The sequence below is a fragment of the Oxyura jamaicensis genome, chromosome 8, assembly GCF_011077185.1.
Source record: "Oxyura jamaicensis isolate SHBP4307 breed ruddy duck chromosome 8, BPBGC_Ojam_1.0, whole genome shotgun sequence".
Lineage (NCBI taxonomy): Eukaryota > Metazoa > Chordata > Aves > Anseriformes > Anatidae > Oxyura > Oxyura jamaicensis.
In genome coordinates this window covers 7,085,205-7,105,006 of record NC_048900.1, presented here as the reverse complement: position 1 = coordinate 7,105,006, position 19,802 = coordinate 7,085,205, and the positions used below count along the sequence as shown (strand labels likewise).

General features: G+C 40.2%; 1 protein-coding gene and 2 long non-coding RNA genes across 5 annotated transcripts in view; 1 reads left to right on the top strand and 2 right to left on the bottom strand.

The window, feature by feature from the left end:
• Positions 1-4,482: 4,482 nt before the first annotated feature.
• Positions 4,483-10,309, bottom strand: LOC118170947. The gene is made up of 2 exons (XR_004752964.1): positions 10,191-10,309; positions 4,483-8,885 (listed from the first exon to the last, which is right to left on the bottom strand). It is a non-coding gene; the product is annotated as an uncharacterized LOC118170947 (long non-coding RNA).
• A 2,686-nt stretch (positions 10,310-12,995) lies between these two features.
• On the bottom strand, positions 12,996-19,767 carry LOC118170948. The gene is made up of 3 exons (XR_004752965.1): positions 18,759-19,767; positions 13,867-13,949; positions 12,996-13,285 (listed from the first exon to the last, which is right to left on the bottom strand). It is a non-coding gene; the product is annotated as an uncharacterized LOC118170948 (long non-coding RNA).
• The window catches only part of CRB1 (crumbs cell polarity complex component 1), a 108,397-nt gene continuing 106,036 nt past the window's right edge, over positions 17,442-19,802 (top strand). For 2 of the 3 annotated variants that reach the window (XM_035333575.1, XM_035333574.1), the window contains exon 1: positions 17,442-17,797. In XM_035333575.1, the coding sequence (XP_035189466.1) occupies positions 17,722-17,797 (76 nt within the window). In that variant the 5' untranslated portion in view covers positions 17,442-17,721. The remainder of the gene's footprint in view (positions 17,798-19,802) is intronic. The other variant, XM_035333573.1, reaches the window with a different exon arrangement.

Genomic DNA, 19,802 nt, shown 5'->3' with positions numbered 1-19,802 from the left:
CCGCTTCCGGGTCCCGGCGCCGCGCGCAGCCGCGCTCCCTGCGCCGGAGGGCGGGCGGGAGGCAGCGGCGGGGCCGCCTCTGAGCATGCGCCCGCGACGCCCGCCGCCAGCACCCGCGCGGGCTCCGTGCCGCCTCAAGCAGCTGCGCAAACAGGCGCAGAGGCCCGCGTGTTCCAGAACACTGTGGAAAAGCTGGTACAGCTGTCCTCACAAATAACTCCGGGCTCCCAGCCCGCCAGTAGCCTCCCTCAGAAGTGTTGTTTTCGCGTTTACAACATCTCTTACTCAAAGCCCTCGCGTACTGCGCCGTCCCCGCGCTTCTCTCGCCAGGACGCCGAGGAGCAGCGGGGCTGTGGCCTGCGGCCTGCGACCGCCGGGGGGTGCAGCAGCCCCTGGAACGAGCTTCATTTTCCAAGGGCTTCCTTCAGGGAGGGTGCAGGATCAAAGCCTGCGCCATAGCAAGTTCCTTGTACTGAGAGATTTGTAAAGTAACGATGGTCGTCACTTCGCTTAACAAGCGGTGCATAACTTTCACGTACTTTTTTTTTCTTCAATAAAAATTCTGAAAACTCTCAAAGCATCTGTCACTTCATGATAGTTACTGCACAAGTACTCAAAATCCCCATACATTTTATTTACAGTCTACAATTACTTCACAACTACAATTACAACTTCATTTCTCACTGTAATAGTACATTAAAATCAGTATTTTAATTGTTTCAAGTACCTTAAATTGTCAGATCTTTCAGTTACTACTCCTGAAGTGAAAAAAAAAAGCATAATATTAATTAATAATAGAACAGCAAACACTACTATGATTTTGCTTTCACTGAAGGCAAAAATCTAATTAAGCCAGGTAAGTGGCGTTCTTGGCTCTCTTTCCATAGCAAGCAAGCACCTTCAGTTTGGAAGTATAAATATTTGTTTTTCATGAGCGAAGTATATGATGAAAGTACAACCTTGGTGAACACTATTTTGCCAGCAGGACTAACTAGAACAGGTTTGAGATTTGCATAGCTATAGAATCATTAAGGTTGGAAAACACCTTCAAGGTCATACAGTCCAACCATCACCCTACTACCAATGTCATCCACTAAACCATGTCCCTAATCATAGAATCATAGAAACACAAGGTTGGAAAGATCATTTAGTCCAACCGTCCTCCTATCACCAATAATATCCACTAAGCTACTAAATCGTATCTCGTAGCACCTCATCCAGGTGCTTCTTGAACACTGTGAGAGACAGTGACTCCACCACCTACCTGGGCAGGCCGTTCCAGTGCCTGTCCACTCTGAGAGAAAAAGTTTTTCCTGATATCTGATGTAAATCTTCCCAGGCCCAACTTGTAGCCATTTCCTTGAGTCTTATCATTAGTTATATGGGAGAAGAAACCAACTACCCTCCTTATCACAAACCTCCTTTCAGGAAGTTTTAAGGTACAATGAGGTCTCTCCTGAGCCTCCTCTTCTAAACAATCCCAGTTCCCTCAGCTGTTCCTCATAAGACTTGTGCACCAGACCCCTCTCAAATTTTGTTGCCCTTCTCTGGACATGCACATGGGGTTGTTGTGGCGAAAGTGCACGACCTGGCACTTGGCCTTGTTGAATGTTATCCCATTCGCCTCAGCCCAGCAGTCCAGCCTATCCAGATCCCTCTGAAGGGCCACCATACCCTCAGGGAGATCAACACTACCTCCCAACTTGGTGTTGCCTGCAAACTTACTGAGGGTATACTCGATCCCCTCATCCAGGTTGTCAATAAAGATTTTAAACAAGACAGGCCCCAGTACCGACCCCTGGGGGACACCGCTTGTAACGGGACGCCAGCTGGACTTAACTCCATTAACCACAACCCGCTGGGCACAGCCTTCCAGCCAGTTCTTTACGCAGAGAAGACTATACCTGTCCAGGCCACGGGCAGCCAGTTTCCCCAGGAGAATACTGTGGGAGACCATGTCAAAGGCTTTGCTCAAGTGTAAGTAGACTACATCAACAGCCTTTCCACCATCTACCAGCCTGGTCACACAGTCATAGAAGGAGATGAGGTTGAACAAGCATGACCTGCCTTTTGTGAACCCATGCTGGCTGGGCCTGATCCCTTGGATGCCACACGTGTTGTGTGGTCTCACACAAAATGATTTGCTCCATAACTTTCCCTGGAACCAAGGTCAGGCTGACAGGCCTGTAGTTCCCTGGGTCTTTCTTATGGCCCTTCTTGTAGATGGGAGTCACATTGGCAAGCCTCCAATCCTCTGGGACCAGGTGATCCTGAGTACCAGGTCCAACCTTTCAACACCCCCAGGGACAGTGATGGCACCACTTTGTGGGCAACCCATTCCAATGCCTGACTACTTTCTGAGAAGAAATGTTTTCCAATTTTTAACCTAAACCTCCCCTGGTGCAACTTGAGGCCATTCCCCCTAGTCCTATCGACAGTCACCTGTGAGAAGAGACCAACCCCCAGCTCTCCTCACACCTTCCTTTCAGGTAGTTGTGAAGATCAATAAGGTCTCCCCTGAGCCTCCTCTTCTCCAGACTAAACAATCCCAGTTCCCTCAGCCGCTCCTCACAGGACTTGTGTTGCAGACCCTTCACCAGCTTCATAGCCCTCCTCTGAACACGCTCCACAGCCTCCATGTCCTTCTTGTATTGAGGGGCCCAAAACCGAACACAGTACTCAAGGTGCAGCCTCACCAGAGCTGAGTACAGGGGGATGATCACCTCCCTTTTCCTGCTGGCTACACTATTCCTGATACAAGCCAGGATGTCATTGGCCTTCTGGGCCACCTGGGCACACTGCCAGCTCACATTCAGGTGAGCATCGATTAGCACCCTCAGATCCTTTTCCTCTGCACAGCTTTCCAGCCACTCTGCCCCAAGGCTGTAGTGTTGGTGTCATCTGCAGACTTACTGAGGGTGCACTCAATTCCCTCATCCAAATCATCAATAAAGATATTAAAGATGATGGGCACCAACACCGACCCCTGGGGAACACCACTGGTGACTGGTTGCCAGCTGGATTTCACTCCATTCACCACCACTCTCTGGGCCTGGCCATCCAGAGATTTTTTAACCCAGCAAAGAGTGTACCTGTCCAAGCCATGGGTTGCCATCTTCTCCAGGAGAATACCATGGGAGACCGTGTCAAAGGCAACTAGACTTGCTAAAGTCTAGGTAAACTACGTCAACAGCCTTTCCCTCATCCACCAGGCAGGTCACCCAGTCAAAGAAGGAGATGAGGTCAGTCAGGCAGGACTTGCCTTTTGTGAATCCATGTTGACTGGGCCTGATCACCTGGTGGTCCTACACATATGCTGTGTGATTGCATTCAAGATGACCTGCTCCATCGCCCTTCCTGGCACCGAGGTCAGGCTGACAGGCCAGTAGTACCCCAGGTCCTCCTTATGACACTTCTGACAGATGGGTGTCACATTAGCAAGTCTCCAGTCATCCAGAACCTCTCCAAGTGACTACGACCACTGATGGATGATGGAAAGCAGTCCAGCAATCACATCCACCAACTCCCTCAGAACCCTTGGTTGTATCCCATCTCGCCCCATAGACTTGTCCAGGTAGAGCAGCAGGTCTGTAACTGTTTCTACCTGAATTGCAGGGGGGGTCTTCTGCTCCTCATCCCAGACTTCCAGGTCAGGAGGATGAGTACCCTGAGGATAAGTGTACACAGCAGCAGGATTCAGTTATTTTTCATTGTGTAACTACTATATTGTGATAGACCAGAACTTTCCATACCTGTTGGCTGGCACTATTTTTTTTTTTTTTTCTTTCTTAGATTTAATCTTTCTGTACATACTAGGGAGATGCTTCAAGGACATAAAGTTGAATTGTTAGTGGAAACCCTTTACATTAGTAATCCCATTTAAAAACAAAAGCAGTACCAGGCCTTAGAAGTAAATATGAAGAATTATGGCCACATAAAAATAATCTGGGCATAATTTCTTCCAACAGTAGCATCCAGAGTTGGCTTCCACTGTCCACTTCAAAAAAAGTAGAAGTAAGTAGAAGTAGTAGTAAAACCTAAGTTTTACTAAGTTTTTCATGGACTTTGGCCCAGAGTTAAAATTTTCTTCCCATTCCACAGAATTAAATTAAACCTCTTTGACCATTATCATTTGTTTCTCTGTTGCTATCCTCTAGATTTTTGTTCTTAGTTCTCCTCTAGATAACTAGATTTTCAGTTGTTTGTTGCTAATATTATTTACTCTGTGATGAGCATGGCAGTCTGCAAAGCATCCACATTTGTCCTCACTATCAAAGTCTTCAAGTTCAATGGGCATTTTGACTCTGCAAAATGCTACACACTTCTTCTCCCCCCCCCCCCCCGGCGTTTGTTGTTTTATGTTACATGAAGGATTTAGTTCAAAGAAAATTATGCAATGCTAAGTGATCCATTACCATGACTGGCATCACTACAATACAATAATTATCCTCTGGAAACAAAATGTCCTTGAACTCTTGGGTCATTATGGCTCCTTCAGCATTAATGCTTTTATAGTTAAAATGGTACAGGCAAAATTTAACAGTATTAATCCTTTTTGTTCCAAGATTTATGCATGCTGAATTTTCTTGCTCATTAACAGAATATCACTCAGATAAAAAGGTTGACTTTTATGTTAACTAAAGAGAAGCAGCATCAAAGAATAAGCACTTGCTCATCTCCATGAGTCTGTGTAATTTGCAAATACATCTGTTTAGGTTTTTCCAAGACAGTATATTTATCACAAATATTCTTGAAATGTTGGAAATTAGGAAGTGGCTTTTTGCAAGAGGGTTTGATGTCAGAGGAAGAAGTCCATCTTGAAATACTTCTTCAGCTCAAAAACTTTACTTCTAAGATATAGTCAAACTGTGATAAATATTTGAATATTTGAATCAAGTACAGTTTAAACAACAAACACATAGGGTATAATCTCTGATTTTAAGCGTGAAGCTGACAAAATAAAATTACATTAAAGAGAGAATTCAAGTTTTAAGACCTATGGAATTCCAATAAATTCCCAATATATTATTTAACAGCTGTTGACTGTGAGTATCCAGTTGTACATCTAGTAACATAAACAGTCTAAACTTCTGCCTTCACTTTGGCCACTACACTTATCTAAGGCAAGTGCATATTTCTGTAGGAAATTTAGCACTACTTTGCTCTAGGTTCATTGTCTATGACACTGCTGAAACATGATCCACACTGTCATTCATAGTTTTTGTATCCCAGATATGCTTGCTCCGTTTCAGCAGTAATGTGTGGGGGTACTGGGAACCCAAAAAGGCTGTATTTCCTCTAGTCCAAGACTTTTCTGTATTTCATAGCCAGTCATCACATATACGGAAATGTTTTAAATTAGTCTGCGAAGTGAAAGGGTTATAAGATTGTCTAGAGACTGCAACAAGCTTTGTAGCCAACAGTGCTGAAAAAAGCTGGAGCCACTGCCAAGAAATTCTTTCAAGTAGGCCATGAAAAGACCACCCCAGTCTCTCAATCCAGGCCTGTGTGGGGCACTAATCAACTGGAGGCTTGTCATACTGTCATAGATATTTGGCATGTGAATCCTGTTCATCAGGCTTCTCCTCTCATCTCTGCCTTAAATTACAGCAACTGAAATACGTAGAGAAGAAGGTCAGATTCACTCTTACTATATCAACCTGCCTCACTCTATCCAAGGAGCTTAACCCAGGGACAGGCAAGCACTGTACGGCTGCTTGGGCTCTTTCCAGTTTCTGCAGAGAGGGACTTTATTCTCTATCAGCGGGCATGGATTGAATAACAATGATGCTTGCCATTGCTGCCTTTTTTTCCTGGGGAATTAAGGCAGCATGAACATTGCACATAGCTATACAGGCCCACAAAGCAGATTTCCTCCTGGAACTTCAATCCGGCACAGACCTTAGGTGAAATCAGAATTGGCAAAGGTGAGGAACAAGAAGCTCAGAGGGGTCTTAATAAACAGAAGGTTTATTAGATCTGTACCAAAATGTTCCTCAGTACTAGGCTTGCTCTCAGCTTCCTTTCAGAGCTCTGCTGTGGAAGAATGGTAACAGAGCAGATCGTTGTATGACTAGGACTCACCAGCATCACAGTTGCGAAGTCCTGTAGCTCCATTGTCATTCACACGTAAGATTTGCGTGAGGAACCGTGGAACTGAGAACATCCAACGTCAACTCCCTGGAAAATTAAGCAGCAAACAACTGGATTCTAAGTCCACAAGAAGATTCATTGGTGTGCTATATTCCCTTTGCACTTTGAAAATATACCAGCTGGAGAAGTCCTGAGAGAAACTGCCTGTGTATAATGCTGCCAATGCTTGTGGCACCGCAATTTCTGCCTGCTCTACTACTTCTCAACAGCCTAAGGGAAGGGAGGAGAGTGGAAGCTGAGTGCAAGAAAACAGTGGGGGAAATACCTGGTGTTCTCTGCTGATGGAGAAGCTCAAGCATTGTTACAAAAATCAATATAAATGAAAGCATCTTTCTGATGCCGTGCAAAAAACAAACAAACACACACCACAAGAATGTATATCAATTGCTTTGGACTATGCTTTCAACAGAATGAATTAAACCTTTTGTGATAATACGCTACTAGCATCAGAGGTATTTTCCTATAAGTAAGGCAAGAACTGGAGAGAAATTCAATACTTCTAATAGCTCAGATGGTGTATGTGACCACGTGAACTAAAAGCAGACCAGCTTTGGGTACAAGATCTCAAGAGGAGTTCACATGCCCAAAATTATCTTTATTTTTCTAGTCACATCAGCTGGATTAATGGAAGGTATTGCCTCTCCCTATAAACCTTGCTTTGTTTATAACTTTAGACTGTCACATCTGTAACAGTACTATCAAATTTCCAGTAAAACAAGCAAAACCAGACTTTCCTGTACAGAAATAGTCTTGGCTCTCAAAAGTCCTTGTGCTATGAAAACGTATGTGGTAAACAGCTTGAAATGTTTTGTGTGTGTCTTACTTTGCTGCATTTCCATTGCCCTGCAGAACGAGAGGCTTGTAAATGCCGCAGGAGCGCCCTGTATGCTGAGGCCCTGTTACAATACAAGAATTTAAATAATAAAGGGTAACAGAGAGCTGATGTCACTGTCACTTCTTTCAGTCAACCAGAAACTAATTATCCCTAGCTGACAGCCCAATTAAAACATTGGACAGAGGGAAATGCCAGCTATCCTCCCCTAGAGTTTGGTAATTGGAGTATTATTGCAGTCAGGCCTGGTGCTGTTTGTTGGGCCACAGAATACAAGTCAAGGCCTTTCTAGACTCTCTCTCTCCATCCTGTTCATAAACATTGTTTTTTACCCCTAAGAACAGTAGTTGCATTTTGCATTCAAAATGTTACTGTATATTCTGTCATCATAGACACCTGAAGATCATTCTAGCACTCCACGTTTACAGAGAACATGAAGTTAGGAGTTCTGTCACGAAAGGCCTCAGGTGAAGGCCTTGCACTAATTTACCCTTAAGATCCAAGGTCTTATTACCTAGTACCCTTGCAAGGGTAGAGGGAGTTTTCAACTCTAGTATTACTCTGAAACTTGAGGGCGTATTTGATTGTGTATTAGACTGATGTACTGAGGGGTCGAATACTTAACTGTAAGGATTCAGCAGTGCAGAATAAATGAGGCATTGAGCGTGCCAAGGTCCATTCTTGTTCAGGTTAGCTCTGAGTCATTGCCCTCCAAGGGCCTAAGGGATGCATTGCTTCTAATGCCACAAAGAGGAGGTACAGAACTAGTTCGTTTTGAATTACCAAGTCTATAATAAGCTTAATCTAGGGCCTTTTTAAATATTATAAGCAGTCAAATTGTGTTAATATAAAGTTCCACATGAGCTAAACACCCTGCGTCTATTATTCAGTATCTGTTTTGCAGCAACACATCCAGATTATTTATGCCTGGACAGAAATACCTTGTTGAATTCCTTATAAAATAGTAATTCTTCTTTCCACAAAACAGCCATTTCACACAACTCTCCATACCATTAGAACAGAATTACTTTGCTATATGTGTAACACAACACTTCTGTTACACTCTGAGACCCAACTTATGGCAGCTTGATCTGGACGCAACAGACGCTTTGTGGCATTTGAACCACAGAGTTACACAGTTGCACCACACCTACAATGCCCATCAGAAAACAGAATTTCACACAGGTTAAAATACATATAGACACATATGTAGAAACATTCGGGTACCATGTGTTTGATATTTCTTCTTTAAGAGGAAAAAACCCTTCACTATTGAAGATGTTTTCAGTAATACATTATAATGTATAGAAGTTTCTGAATCGGGTAAAAAATCAGAGAAATGACAATACCATTTTTTTAAAAGTTTATCATGTGAAACCAACAAATTACCAACAGTATTTAAGGCTTTCCATCCTCTGATAATATCCAATATGTAATTAAAAGGATGGCTAGGAGCAAAATACAGTCCAATAGGCCTACCAGCTCAGTGTTTATCAAGGCTTTTCAGAGCTCTTCTCCTTTCCTTTGTGTTGAACCCTCACATGGTTACAGTTGTCAGGCAATCTGGACTCATCTGTTATAGAGGCATGGTGTTTCAAGGTGTAGAAGGAGATTAAAATGCTATTCTGTGCTCTCCTTAATCACTATTGATATAATTTGTAGATGCTATTTATTTTGCATTATAAAGTTAAATGTATAATCTACAAAATATATTCCCCCACCCCCCATAACACCAAGTTCTAAAACCAGAAGGATATTTTAAGGTTATATGAGTGTTTTTATCTGTGCTTGTTCATTTGTCTGAGTCCAGCTTACATATTCTATGATGCGTTGCCCATTTACTTACAGTCAAGATGAAAGGATGTAGTTGTGAAGCTTACAGCTTGTATTACTCTGCTCACTATAAGAAAAAAACAATCATTATATAATGAACACATTACATCTATTCCTGAAGCACCACTACGGTTTAAATTTCAGGACCACCTTTTATTTTAGGTGGTACATATTATATGATTTCTTAATATATTTGAATAGTAATTACAATTTTTTTCTTCTTCTAAGAAAATATAATTAGATTCTGATACCAAGAGGCAGAACACAAATAAATTAATTATGCTTTGAGGCTGGCTGCTGCTAAAAACCTGAAGCAAGACAAACCTGCTTTCAGTCAAATAAAGCAGTAGTTACCATATGCATTGTGCAAGCATGCAGCATAGAAGAAAACTGTTTAACTAAAAATAACTGGAAATACAGAATTAATTCTGCTCAACTACTGATACAATATGCATCAATAGCCAAAGAAGCTTGTACAATAAATTGCTACAGGAAAGGTATTTAAAAAAAAAAAATCATACTAACAACAACAACAAAAAATTTTGACAAGTGAGTTAGTAAAATGCTAGTATAAATGCAACAGCAGGATGTCTTCCTGTGGTCACTCCAAAGTAAGTGCGACACAATAATCCTGAAATAATCAACTTGTAACAATGATCTTAAAGTCATTGTTACAGGGTGATTATTACAGGATTATTATTTTTTTATATAAAATAAATTAAAACACACACATATATATAAAATAAACAACAGCAAACACAGCAAAGCAAGCAAGCAAACAAACAAAAAAACTTGCTGCCTGGAGTATTGCTGGAGCCATTTCAGTAAAATCTTGCCTACTGGGTAGTTGTACATGTCTCTTTTGCTGTGGCTACCTATTTTCCCAATATTGATGTTATTTCCTTTTAGAAAGTATACTTTTCTAGTAAAAATAGTTGAAGGGGAGAACCAGTTCTTAGTTTTATTTTGTTAGACAAAATTTAGAGCCCCTGTAGCACTTCTAAACCAAAGGCTAGCAGAGTTTCTTCTGGAGGAGTCACGTTCTCTCAGGTCCTTTTCTACTGCAGATTTTTTTGTGACACCTGTTAAGTGCAGTTTCACTGGTCTCACCCACAATGACTGTGGATGCTCTGTTGCAAATGGTGCAGAAAGGGCTGACATATCTGGATGCCTTTCATGAAGATCCACAAGCAGTGCCTTTCCTCTTACGAACATTTTTGAAATTCTGCTTATACTAGTGCCCTTTATTTGAATCAAGACAGGTAGAAGAGACTTCAGAGGAATCTGGGAGTGAGAACGCTTTTCTTTCTTACTGAAAATATTTTCCCGTTGCCAACCTAAACCAAAGATTGAAATCTTTAATATTTATTACCTTGAAAATATTTGATGTAAGAAGTGGCTTGGATTAGTTGAAAGGTTTGGTTGGAGGAATCTTAATTTAGTTTTCAAACATTTGAAAACACTTTAGAAATTATTTTACTTGTCCACAGGGGAAAAAATGAGCAAGAAGGTTATACATTTTTAAATTATGAAAACATGTTTTCCCAGCAATTTTTAAATAAAAGACCATTTAAAAACAAACCAATCAACAAACAAAAATAAAAATTAAAATTAAAAAAAAAATACATCTCCCAACTAAAAGGCTCCAAAAAATTCAAAGACTGTATTGTTAAGAAAAATGACTAAGTTCATATTCCTTCTCAGTGCTTGGAAAACACCTCTCACATTTGCCGTGATATACAGTCCAAAACACTTGTGCTTCTTTTTCAGTATGATGAATGTGAGTGGATACATTTTTCTCATTATTGTTAAGGAACTTGCAAGATTTCCATCAAGTTTGCCCAGATACAAAAGCTTTTCTTCCTGTCTTGAATTACTGGTGCAACACCTACTTTCAGAATCAGTGGGGACTTCCAGCAGGTAGAAGGGTATGGCCCTAAATAAATGCCAAATTGTTACAGAATCAGATTAAGCGGCCAAAAATGGTGCAGTTTGTTAGACTAGTGGTCTCCATAACTGCTAATGTAATGTATAGCAAGTACAGTAACTTCTGCCTGCACAGTCCTCAGAAAGTTAATTCAATTTCTTGATCAGTTAGCCAGCTGTGATTATCATATCAAAATGAAAGTTGGGGTAATCATTTAAGTTACTAGTTTCCTGCCTTTTTTAAAGAGTATGTTACATTAGGACATGTTTTGATGATCTACTTTTTTAAATTAACACTGAAGTCTGACTTTGCTGCTCTAGGAACGGGCATGGTCAAGGTTTGCATTGGTTGAGTTTGATCTCTTCTTCAATAGTCAGATTCTGCCAGACGGTTTCATTCATTCAGATTAATCTTATTTAAGAAAACAGAGCTGTATGAGCTACATCTTTAGTTCATTACTACTGTCTAGCAACATTCAGGACTATATTTTCAAAAGAGCTTGCATCTGCTGTTCTTCAACCACATGAGTTTTTTCTGTAGATTAGATGAGGACCTGTAGCGAAAGTCCTTCAGAAGTCCTGGTGGGGATGGGGAGTTTCACTTCTTGTTCTGCTACACCAGTGGGTTGGTCAAGTCCTTTACTTTGTGTGGCTGAATGCTAGGAGGAAATCTTACCCTACTGGCATGAGGAACACATATGGACAGTGGCCACTGTGATGAATTCTTGTTTACTGCTGCTAGCATGTCTGTTCCCATAGGTGCTTCTATATGGAGCAAAACATCTAGTGTATTGTCAAGGTATTAGATGCAGTTTCTGATGGCACAGTGGTATTTCTGTGATAGCACTACCTTAGAACTGTGGGCTTAGAAACACGTGTACCCCAGTATCTCAGGGGGGCAGATTTAGAAGTACAAATCCCACAAAACAATGCCCAGGGAACATAGTTGCTAAAGTTCAGATTTGGGTGCTAAGACAAAAAAAACTCTCAACAGCTGCCTGTGTGCAACAACCACAGTCACCAAGGTTTTCACTGCATTGGAGGAAGACACTATAAAAACGTCTTATTTTACCAAAAGAAATCTTGATACCTAGGAAAATAGAAAGTTCTTTCTGAAATTCAACATGTGCAAAGATCTCAGCATACCTCCACACGGTATCTAAGATGCAGTTAAGCTGTCGAATTCAGCAACAAACCACCCAATGATTTAAGGGGACCCCTGGATACTACCAGAACAGGAATGAATTATAACTGCAATGACTGTTCTTTCCCCCTCTCACACCCAACGTGATGCCTAGAGATACTGTGCCATCTCCATCCAGGGGACATTTCACTGGCATGGGAACAGGGTGACATCATGTCAACATGGATGTCATTGTCACTGAAGTCAGTATCACTCCCAGTGAATAAAATAGGTGTGAAATATTCTAAATCAACACAAGTTTGGAAGCCAGAATATTTCATTTTACCTTGTGAACAACATAATTCAAACTGACAATCTTTCAGGACGTAGTTTGATACAAAACCGCAGCCTATAAGAGATGCATTGGCATTAAGATGAATGCTGTCTTAACCGATACTTAACAGGAACTTGATATCCCTTTGGGGCACTTACTATTACCTATTGTTCCCATAATATTATCTAATATTTTAGCACAGAGGCCAACATTTCTAAGAGGAATTTAATACTTGCCAAGACCCATGCTGAGACACTTCAGAGATGCCTTCAGGGAATTTTTACTTTGCACTCTCTGGAAGTCACATCCTTCAACTGGAAACCAGTAAATTAAAGAGCCCCACATCATCAGATGCTTTTCAAGACCTTGTCACAAATAGTCAATACAATGACTGAATGGAAAAAAAAAAAAGAACAAAAAAGAAAAAAATATAAGTGATATTAGATATCAGGAAAAAATTAGAAACTTCTCTTTTTGCCTTTTACAAATACTACTCTTAAATGATTACTGTGTTCTGCATTTCCATGGCAAATTGCAATACCTCAGAATGACTTATCACTGCCAACAAATGTGGTTTGCCTCACCTGTCAGCACAGTGCTGACAGGCTGAACTGAGGAAAGAACTGGTTTCCTGGCCCCCAGCCAGGTGCTCTGCTCATGAAAGGAAGGAGGATGCCAGTTTTCTCAATGCGGGATATTTCCTAAGGCCAGAATTTCTGTTACAGTTTTACTTACATCTCCTGCTTCTCAGCCTCACTATACAATCGTAGTTATCATCCACAGCATTTACCTAATGTACAGCGTTTACATGTCCAATGTGCATTAAAATCAAGCCACCTTGATTAATCATCCTGGCTACTTGATTCTCATTCTTTCTCCTCCTCTCCACCATTGCTTGATGGAGTTTTGGGGTCTGAATTCCTTCTGGAACTGCTTAGTATTGATCAGGGGAAGCAGTGCAGCATACTACCTCAAATCTCTTCCAAACACCTTTGAAAATGTTTCTTGCCTGTACAATTGTCCCTTCTGACACAGACAGGTTTTTCAATTGAATTCCAATTTTTACAGTATGAATTATCTCACTCTGAAGGAAAGAAAAAAAATTAGAAGAGGATTTGTAAGTCTGTTAACGTGTATATTCTGCTGAAGCGGAAAGCATAGAAGTAAAACCTAAATTTACAATCCATTTAGCACTTAATGTATCAGTTGTAAAAACCCTACGTGTCTCATTTTATCAAGCACTCCTGTCACCTTGACACTCACAGGAAGATTATTGGTACACAGAAACTTCCTGATTAGACGGTTCGTTAGCAGCCAGGTACAGAATACTAATTGCAAATTTTCATCTACATTGACAAGGCCTGACCTATAATTCATCTGACAGCGGAATTGCTTTGCTCGTGTTATCAACCACGTGCTATACAATAAAAAGATGTTATTTTCCAAATTTCAAAGATAACAATAAGGTAATTAAATCAGACGCTGCTGAGTTCTGCAAGTCCCAGAGGAATCCTGCAGTGCCTTACAGAGGCAGTTTGCTTGGCTAAGTGTAAAATACTCAGGAGAGACTTTGTATGAAAAAAACAAACAGTTCAAACACCTTTCCAGAAATGCAATGATTTGAACAGCGTGCACCTGAAGTAGTGACTGACCACGAGCAAGTACCAGCTGCTATCAACCATGGTTTGAGATCCTTGTAGTTGAATACACGGTTGGAAGCAGTGCCTGGAACATCGCTCCTGCCATTTCTGTTACACCCCAAATAAGATACAATTGAGTGAATAAACTTGATGCTTCTGTAATCTTACATTTTAAAATACAACCCTTTAGTTTCATAAACCCATTTATAATCTGCAGACTGATAAATCTGAAAGCCCATGCTCTATGTCTTCTGCAAGAGCGTGTTCTGCTTTGAATTGCTACTCAGGCTGAAGGAGGGAAAAAAGATCAAAGCAAGAGTTCGAAGGGGGAAGACAAAAATAATTGTACATATTAATAGCAAAGAAAGGTAAGCTTAAACATAATATTTGCATACTAACAATATCATAAAATATTTATCAGTGGATAAGCACAGGCTAAGTGAATTTCTTATTGTCTCTTAAAGGCAGTTAACTTTGCAAGTATGGTATGAAATCAATGCTCATACAGCTGATCTTGTTGCAAGGTTCCTAGTTAAAATGCAAATAGATTATAGAAGTTTTGTTAATGAAATAAACAACTTCCTGTTACAAAACAATTCTCTATCCACCAGACCATTTACATGTTGGTTTGTTCATTCATAATTATCCAAAGAACTCCAACAAAAAATAACGCTAGCTATGTATATTAAAGAGGGTATGAGCCTCACGAACAGGAAGATGATCTGATCAGATCCCTTGTTCTAGCAAGCTCCATCATCTGGAGTTTCCAATAAATACTTCAGAAATGTATTCTAACTCTCCACACGAGATGACAATATAGATACGTGCTCTTAAGTTCATACAGAGGGCACCTGCATTTCACTGGGGATAAGTAAAGTATCTTTCTACTACTGTTCTCTTAAAATGTATGGTTTAGAATTAACCTGCTGTGACGTACTTTAGCTGCAGCTACAATTACACAGATCAAATCCTCCTCAACTTTCTGATACGCGCTTCAAAGCAGCTTTCCAGATGTGTTTATCTGACTTCAACAGGACAGTTTGCATGAGTTTGCACACATCTCCAAAATGTGCAGGATGAGATGTCTCCTAGTGGTTAAAAGGCCCAAGGGATGTCACGGCTGAGTGACTTCATGCCCTCATGCTCCATAGGCTTTTCATAAAATGAAATTCTACTAACGGTGAACAGTGGCACATAACTGTGATGAAATCTGGCAAGTATGTAATAGAAGATAAAAGGAAAACGAAAAAATAAAAGAGCATGGCTAAATCCTAGCAAGAAAAAACAAAGAGCATCAGAAAAACAAGCAATGTATAATAAAACCAGAAGTTTTCTGCATTAGGAATGCAAAATTAGGGACTGACCTAAAATAGGCTGGAGTTGTTAGAAAAAAACTAATGCTATAATCAGAGAACAGAGAGTCACAGGATCATATAGGTGGGAAGAGACTTCCGGAGGTCTCTAGTCCAATCACCTGCTCAAAGCAGATCCAGCTTGAGCACACTTCCCAGGACCTTATCCAGCTGAGTTTTGCATATTCACAGCCTCGCTAGGCAGTATCATCATCTTCATCACTGTTCCACTCTTCCATGAAATCACCCACCTGCTTCTGACCAGTGTTTTAATTGCCAGTGACCAAAAATCTTTTTAATAAAAGTTTCAGGTTAGTAAACAACAAACAATTTGTAAACTGTGTAAACACATTGCCTACTTTCAAGGGAGTTATACACTTAATGTGGATTATTTAACTGCAGTTGTTTCTGGTTATTTTATAATTTAGATTAAAAACATCATAACATTTTACAGACTAAAAGAAAGATCAATTACTTAAGAAAATCACCTATAGTTCTATTTGACCTAGAAGGCACAGAATGGTGTTAGTAAAAATTGCACTTTAAATTGGAGCAACACCAGTCTCACTGCCTATAGCTGGCAGCAAAAGATGTTGGGTGATGAAGGTGGCTGGCCAGAGATGCAGTAAAGTATTTTAGAGGACATTACACTGACCAGTATAGTCTGATACTATATCACATTGTAATTACTGCAAAGAAGCAATAGGAACAGAAAGGGCAGCACTTAGGTGAAAGAAAATGGCAACACCAGCCCTTTTTCCTGAGAAAGTGACAGCCTCCAACTTGTATGACTGCAGAATTTCATCAAAGCTAAGCTGTACTGAGAAAAAAAATAGAACAAATTGAAATTACATTCAGATGTCACGTTTCACCGTGTACAAATGATGACCAGAATATCAGCAATGTGGAAATTCAAACCCTCTCCTGTCAGCAACTTCTAGGAATTGGAGCAATGGTAAATTAGTTTGCTCACCATTAAATTCTGGGATATGCATAGATCATGAGGAAGAAGAAACATTTGAAACAGGCATTGTGAAACACAGAGTTAAGTTTCAAATCGGGTGAAAATGCAGCTCTTCTGGCCATCTTGTTTGGCTATCCCTACAAGCAACCCAATATTAAGAACTTTCAGAAGACCTAGTATTTGTTCATACACTTTGGTCTAGAAAGACGTGGCACAAGGTTATTGAGTGGCAACAGTGCATGAACAAAGTGGGAATGAAAGAAGGACCTTGAAACAGGGAAAATTTTAAAACCATCCAGTTCACCGAGCTGAAAGAGTGGATGTGAAAGTAGCTACCCATTACAAACAAATGCCATAAATTGTCTGAGCTTAATCTTTTTCATGGTATGATAACATAGCAAGGGCCAAGCAGATTTTTGTGTTTTTTCTTGGGCTCGGAAATGCCTGGTCTCTGCACAGCGGCAGGGAGAGCAAGCAGGAAGCACTGAGGGCCAAAGGCCAGAAAGGCATGTAGAAGTGAAGATGGTAGAAAAAGGAGAGGAAAGTCATCTCTTTCTTGGCCTGAATGATGCTACTGCAATGATTTTCATGGTATAGCCCACCCATTGTAAACATACATGCTGAACAACACATGGGCTTGTAAGGTATCAGAAGACTAAAGTTTCTATTAGGGTTGTAGCATCTGAAAGTGGCTGCTGGGGCTGTTGTCATCTTCCTTCCCCTCCCCTTTTGCCAGGCTAGGACAAGGCTTTAAGATCTGTAAACAAAGGTGCAATCAACTGATGAGTCTAAATCTGCAAATGAAAGGTCCCCCCAGCTTCAAAGTTACAACTAATGGACCTGTCCTGATGAAGGGCCTGTACCAGCTCCCAGCTGGTATCCCCTTAAAAAATAAAAATGGCAAAAGTAAATAAAACCAGTGAAAAACAAAAAACAAGCAACAAAATCCCAAAACAACAAAACAATAACAACAACAAAAAGATTCTGGCAGAGAATCAGCTAATATCTAACCGTGAAAAAAAAAAAAAAAAAAAAAGACCGAATCTGGGATATTTTAATCTTCATGTACTAATGGGGTTATGATACACAAAAATGCAAAAAAACATGAAGTGTTTATTAGCTGACTTCATGCAAAAAAGCGTAAAGTGTTTACACTATGAATCAGAAGACGTCATGGAGCTTTAATAGAAGATAACGCATGCTGAAAGATTAAAAGAGCCCTGTGCATCATCTGCTGTGCTGTGTCAGCCAGACACGCTGTACCATTCATGCACTCCTGCAGCAGAAAGCTGGGGAAAGACTCCAGTCCAGTTCACAGACAAATCTGCACCAGGTTTGAAAAATCACTCAGACCTGCTGAAGTAAAACCTTAACAACAACTGCCTTCTGAAGCAAAGTCTGTAGGTTTGCAGGGAACGGGCTGAGGAGGGTCACAGGCAAAGATGGGTTACAGTGGGCTCAGTGCCTTTGGTAGTACCTTGCTTTCAGAGATGAGGAGAAAGCAGTGAGGATCAGCATCAGCCTTCTGGAGAACAGACAACTCGGTGGAGGATGTCCTATCAAGATGAATATGGCTCATTCAAGAATTAACTTTCTACTCATCTTCTACCTCAGTTTTTTGCTGCTCATCCATTTAAAAAGTAAGATTTGTTCTTTTTCTTATTGTTCTGACATGTCCTCTGGGTAGATTTGCTAGACGTGCACTTCTAGCAGGAAGCTTGTGTTGTCAGAAGGCTTTAAAAATTTGATGGAGATGCCAAAAAAGATTTGGTCCAGGAAACTAAGTTGTATAAACTCATTGCATGATAGCTTTCCTGATCTTCACACTTAAACCTTTTTCTTAAATGAAGAATGAAAACATTTTAAATACTTTGCTTCACATATTGAAAGTACAGCAATAAAGCGTTCTGATAAAATTCTAGCATGTTGATACCATTCATCCAGTAAGCTCAAACTTAACTCTTTAAAATAAAAGTATTTTGCTGAAACTGTACAAGCTATGTATTTTAGCAGCATCCATTGCTTTATTATATAACCTTTCGCTTAAGTTTTTAATTAAAATCTCTCCAGAAATCAGTTATTAAACAACTGATATTTGGTGTACTAAATATCTCCATTATGAGTGAGTATAAAAGTCCAACTATTTTTAATAGAAAAAAATATTTACAGCAAACTTTCACATAAACAGAAGTATGCGAAGTGTTGGAAGTCACAATGGGTTTCCTTGACAATTTTGTCAGATGGCTGAGAGTAAATCCAAGCCAAGGACGCTAAGTGGCCTCAGCTGGTGAGGCTGATGTATGTTTATGAAAAGCAGTAGCTCTTAAACATGCTTAAAATGAAGACAGGCAGGATGTGTGTCTGTCTGAGGAGGCTGTTTGATTTGCGTATGTTGAATGTGAATTGCAGTAAGACAAAGCTTTGAGCAGCTGCCATTAAACAAGAAGACTTGGCATTAGCGTGCAGTGTTGTGTAATCTGGGTCACCTTCTGTTGCTGCATCACTCAAATTGTTACTTGGACAGTTTACAGCCCAAACTAAATTAAAGACTGAAAAGCAAACAGATGCAGTTAGTTCAACTGGCACTGAAAAAATTCCAACTTTGAAATGTAGGAAAAATGACATACAGGATGTAAAAAATACAGTTTTATCCTTGCAGTTTTCTTTGTCAGGGATCTATTGATGTGAATCAGCAAAGCCAAAACGTTCTAAATTGTCTCACAACAGGACTTTCTAGGAAAAGACAGAATAAACCTTCCACTTTCAAAAAGTGATTTTTAAAATCTGTGCACAGGAGGATGAACAACCAGAAAGTCTGAGACAGAATCTGCTGTCTAATTAAAAGGAAGTAACAGGAATGGCGATAATTAAGAAAATTCATTTATAAACCAGGCATGCAGTTTAGAACAAACCATAAATGCTGCAGGGATGGAGGTAACAAATCAGGTGTTTATAAAATTGAAACAGTCACACGGAAAACATCACACACAAAGAAAGCATTGCTAGGATGTAAATGAGAAAAAAGGCTCCCAAAAATCACTTTAAAAAAAAAAAGATTAACTACAGGTTTTGGCTTGGACTTTGGCTGAGCTTTGCTTAACAGAGGATATCAAAGGAAAGAAAACTACTCATATGTCATCTTGTGTCTCTTCCTTAACATAGAAGCTGGCTAGGGTGACATTTCAGGTGTGGCATGAGTTTTCTTCCCTGGGATATGGCCATATGGCCAGTCTCACGCTAGAGGCTTTTCAGTCTTGGAGGACTTGCTTTTCCCCAGGTAGATTTATGGTTGTTACAAACTGATGTAATACAAATTGATATACCAGTGTGCAAAACCTACAGCAGGAGCCAGAATGAGGCTCAGGAGCATCTCTCTGTGCACTGTACGTGATAATCTTGGGGGTACTTTCTCTCAAGAAAGTCTGTATGCCACTTGAAACTGTTGAGAACTTCTGTTAATAAAAACTGAACTCTGAACAGGTAAAGCAGGTCGATGCAGAAGAACTGACTGTAATTACTGACTGACTTCCTTATTTAAAAATTAAAGCTGAGAAAGACCAAGAGCAAAAAGCAGAGAATAAAGCAGAACAGAGATGATTTCCAATGTGTATAAACATAAAAACAACTGTGGTTGATGTAAAGTCA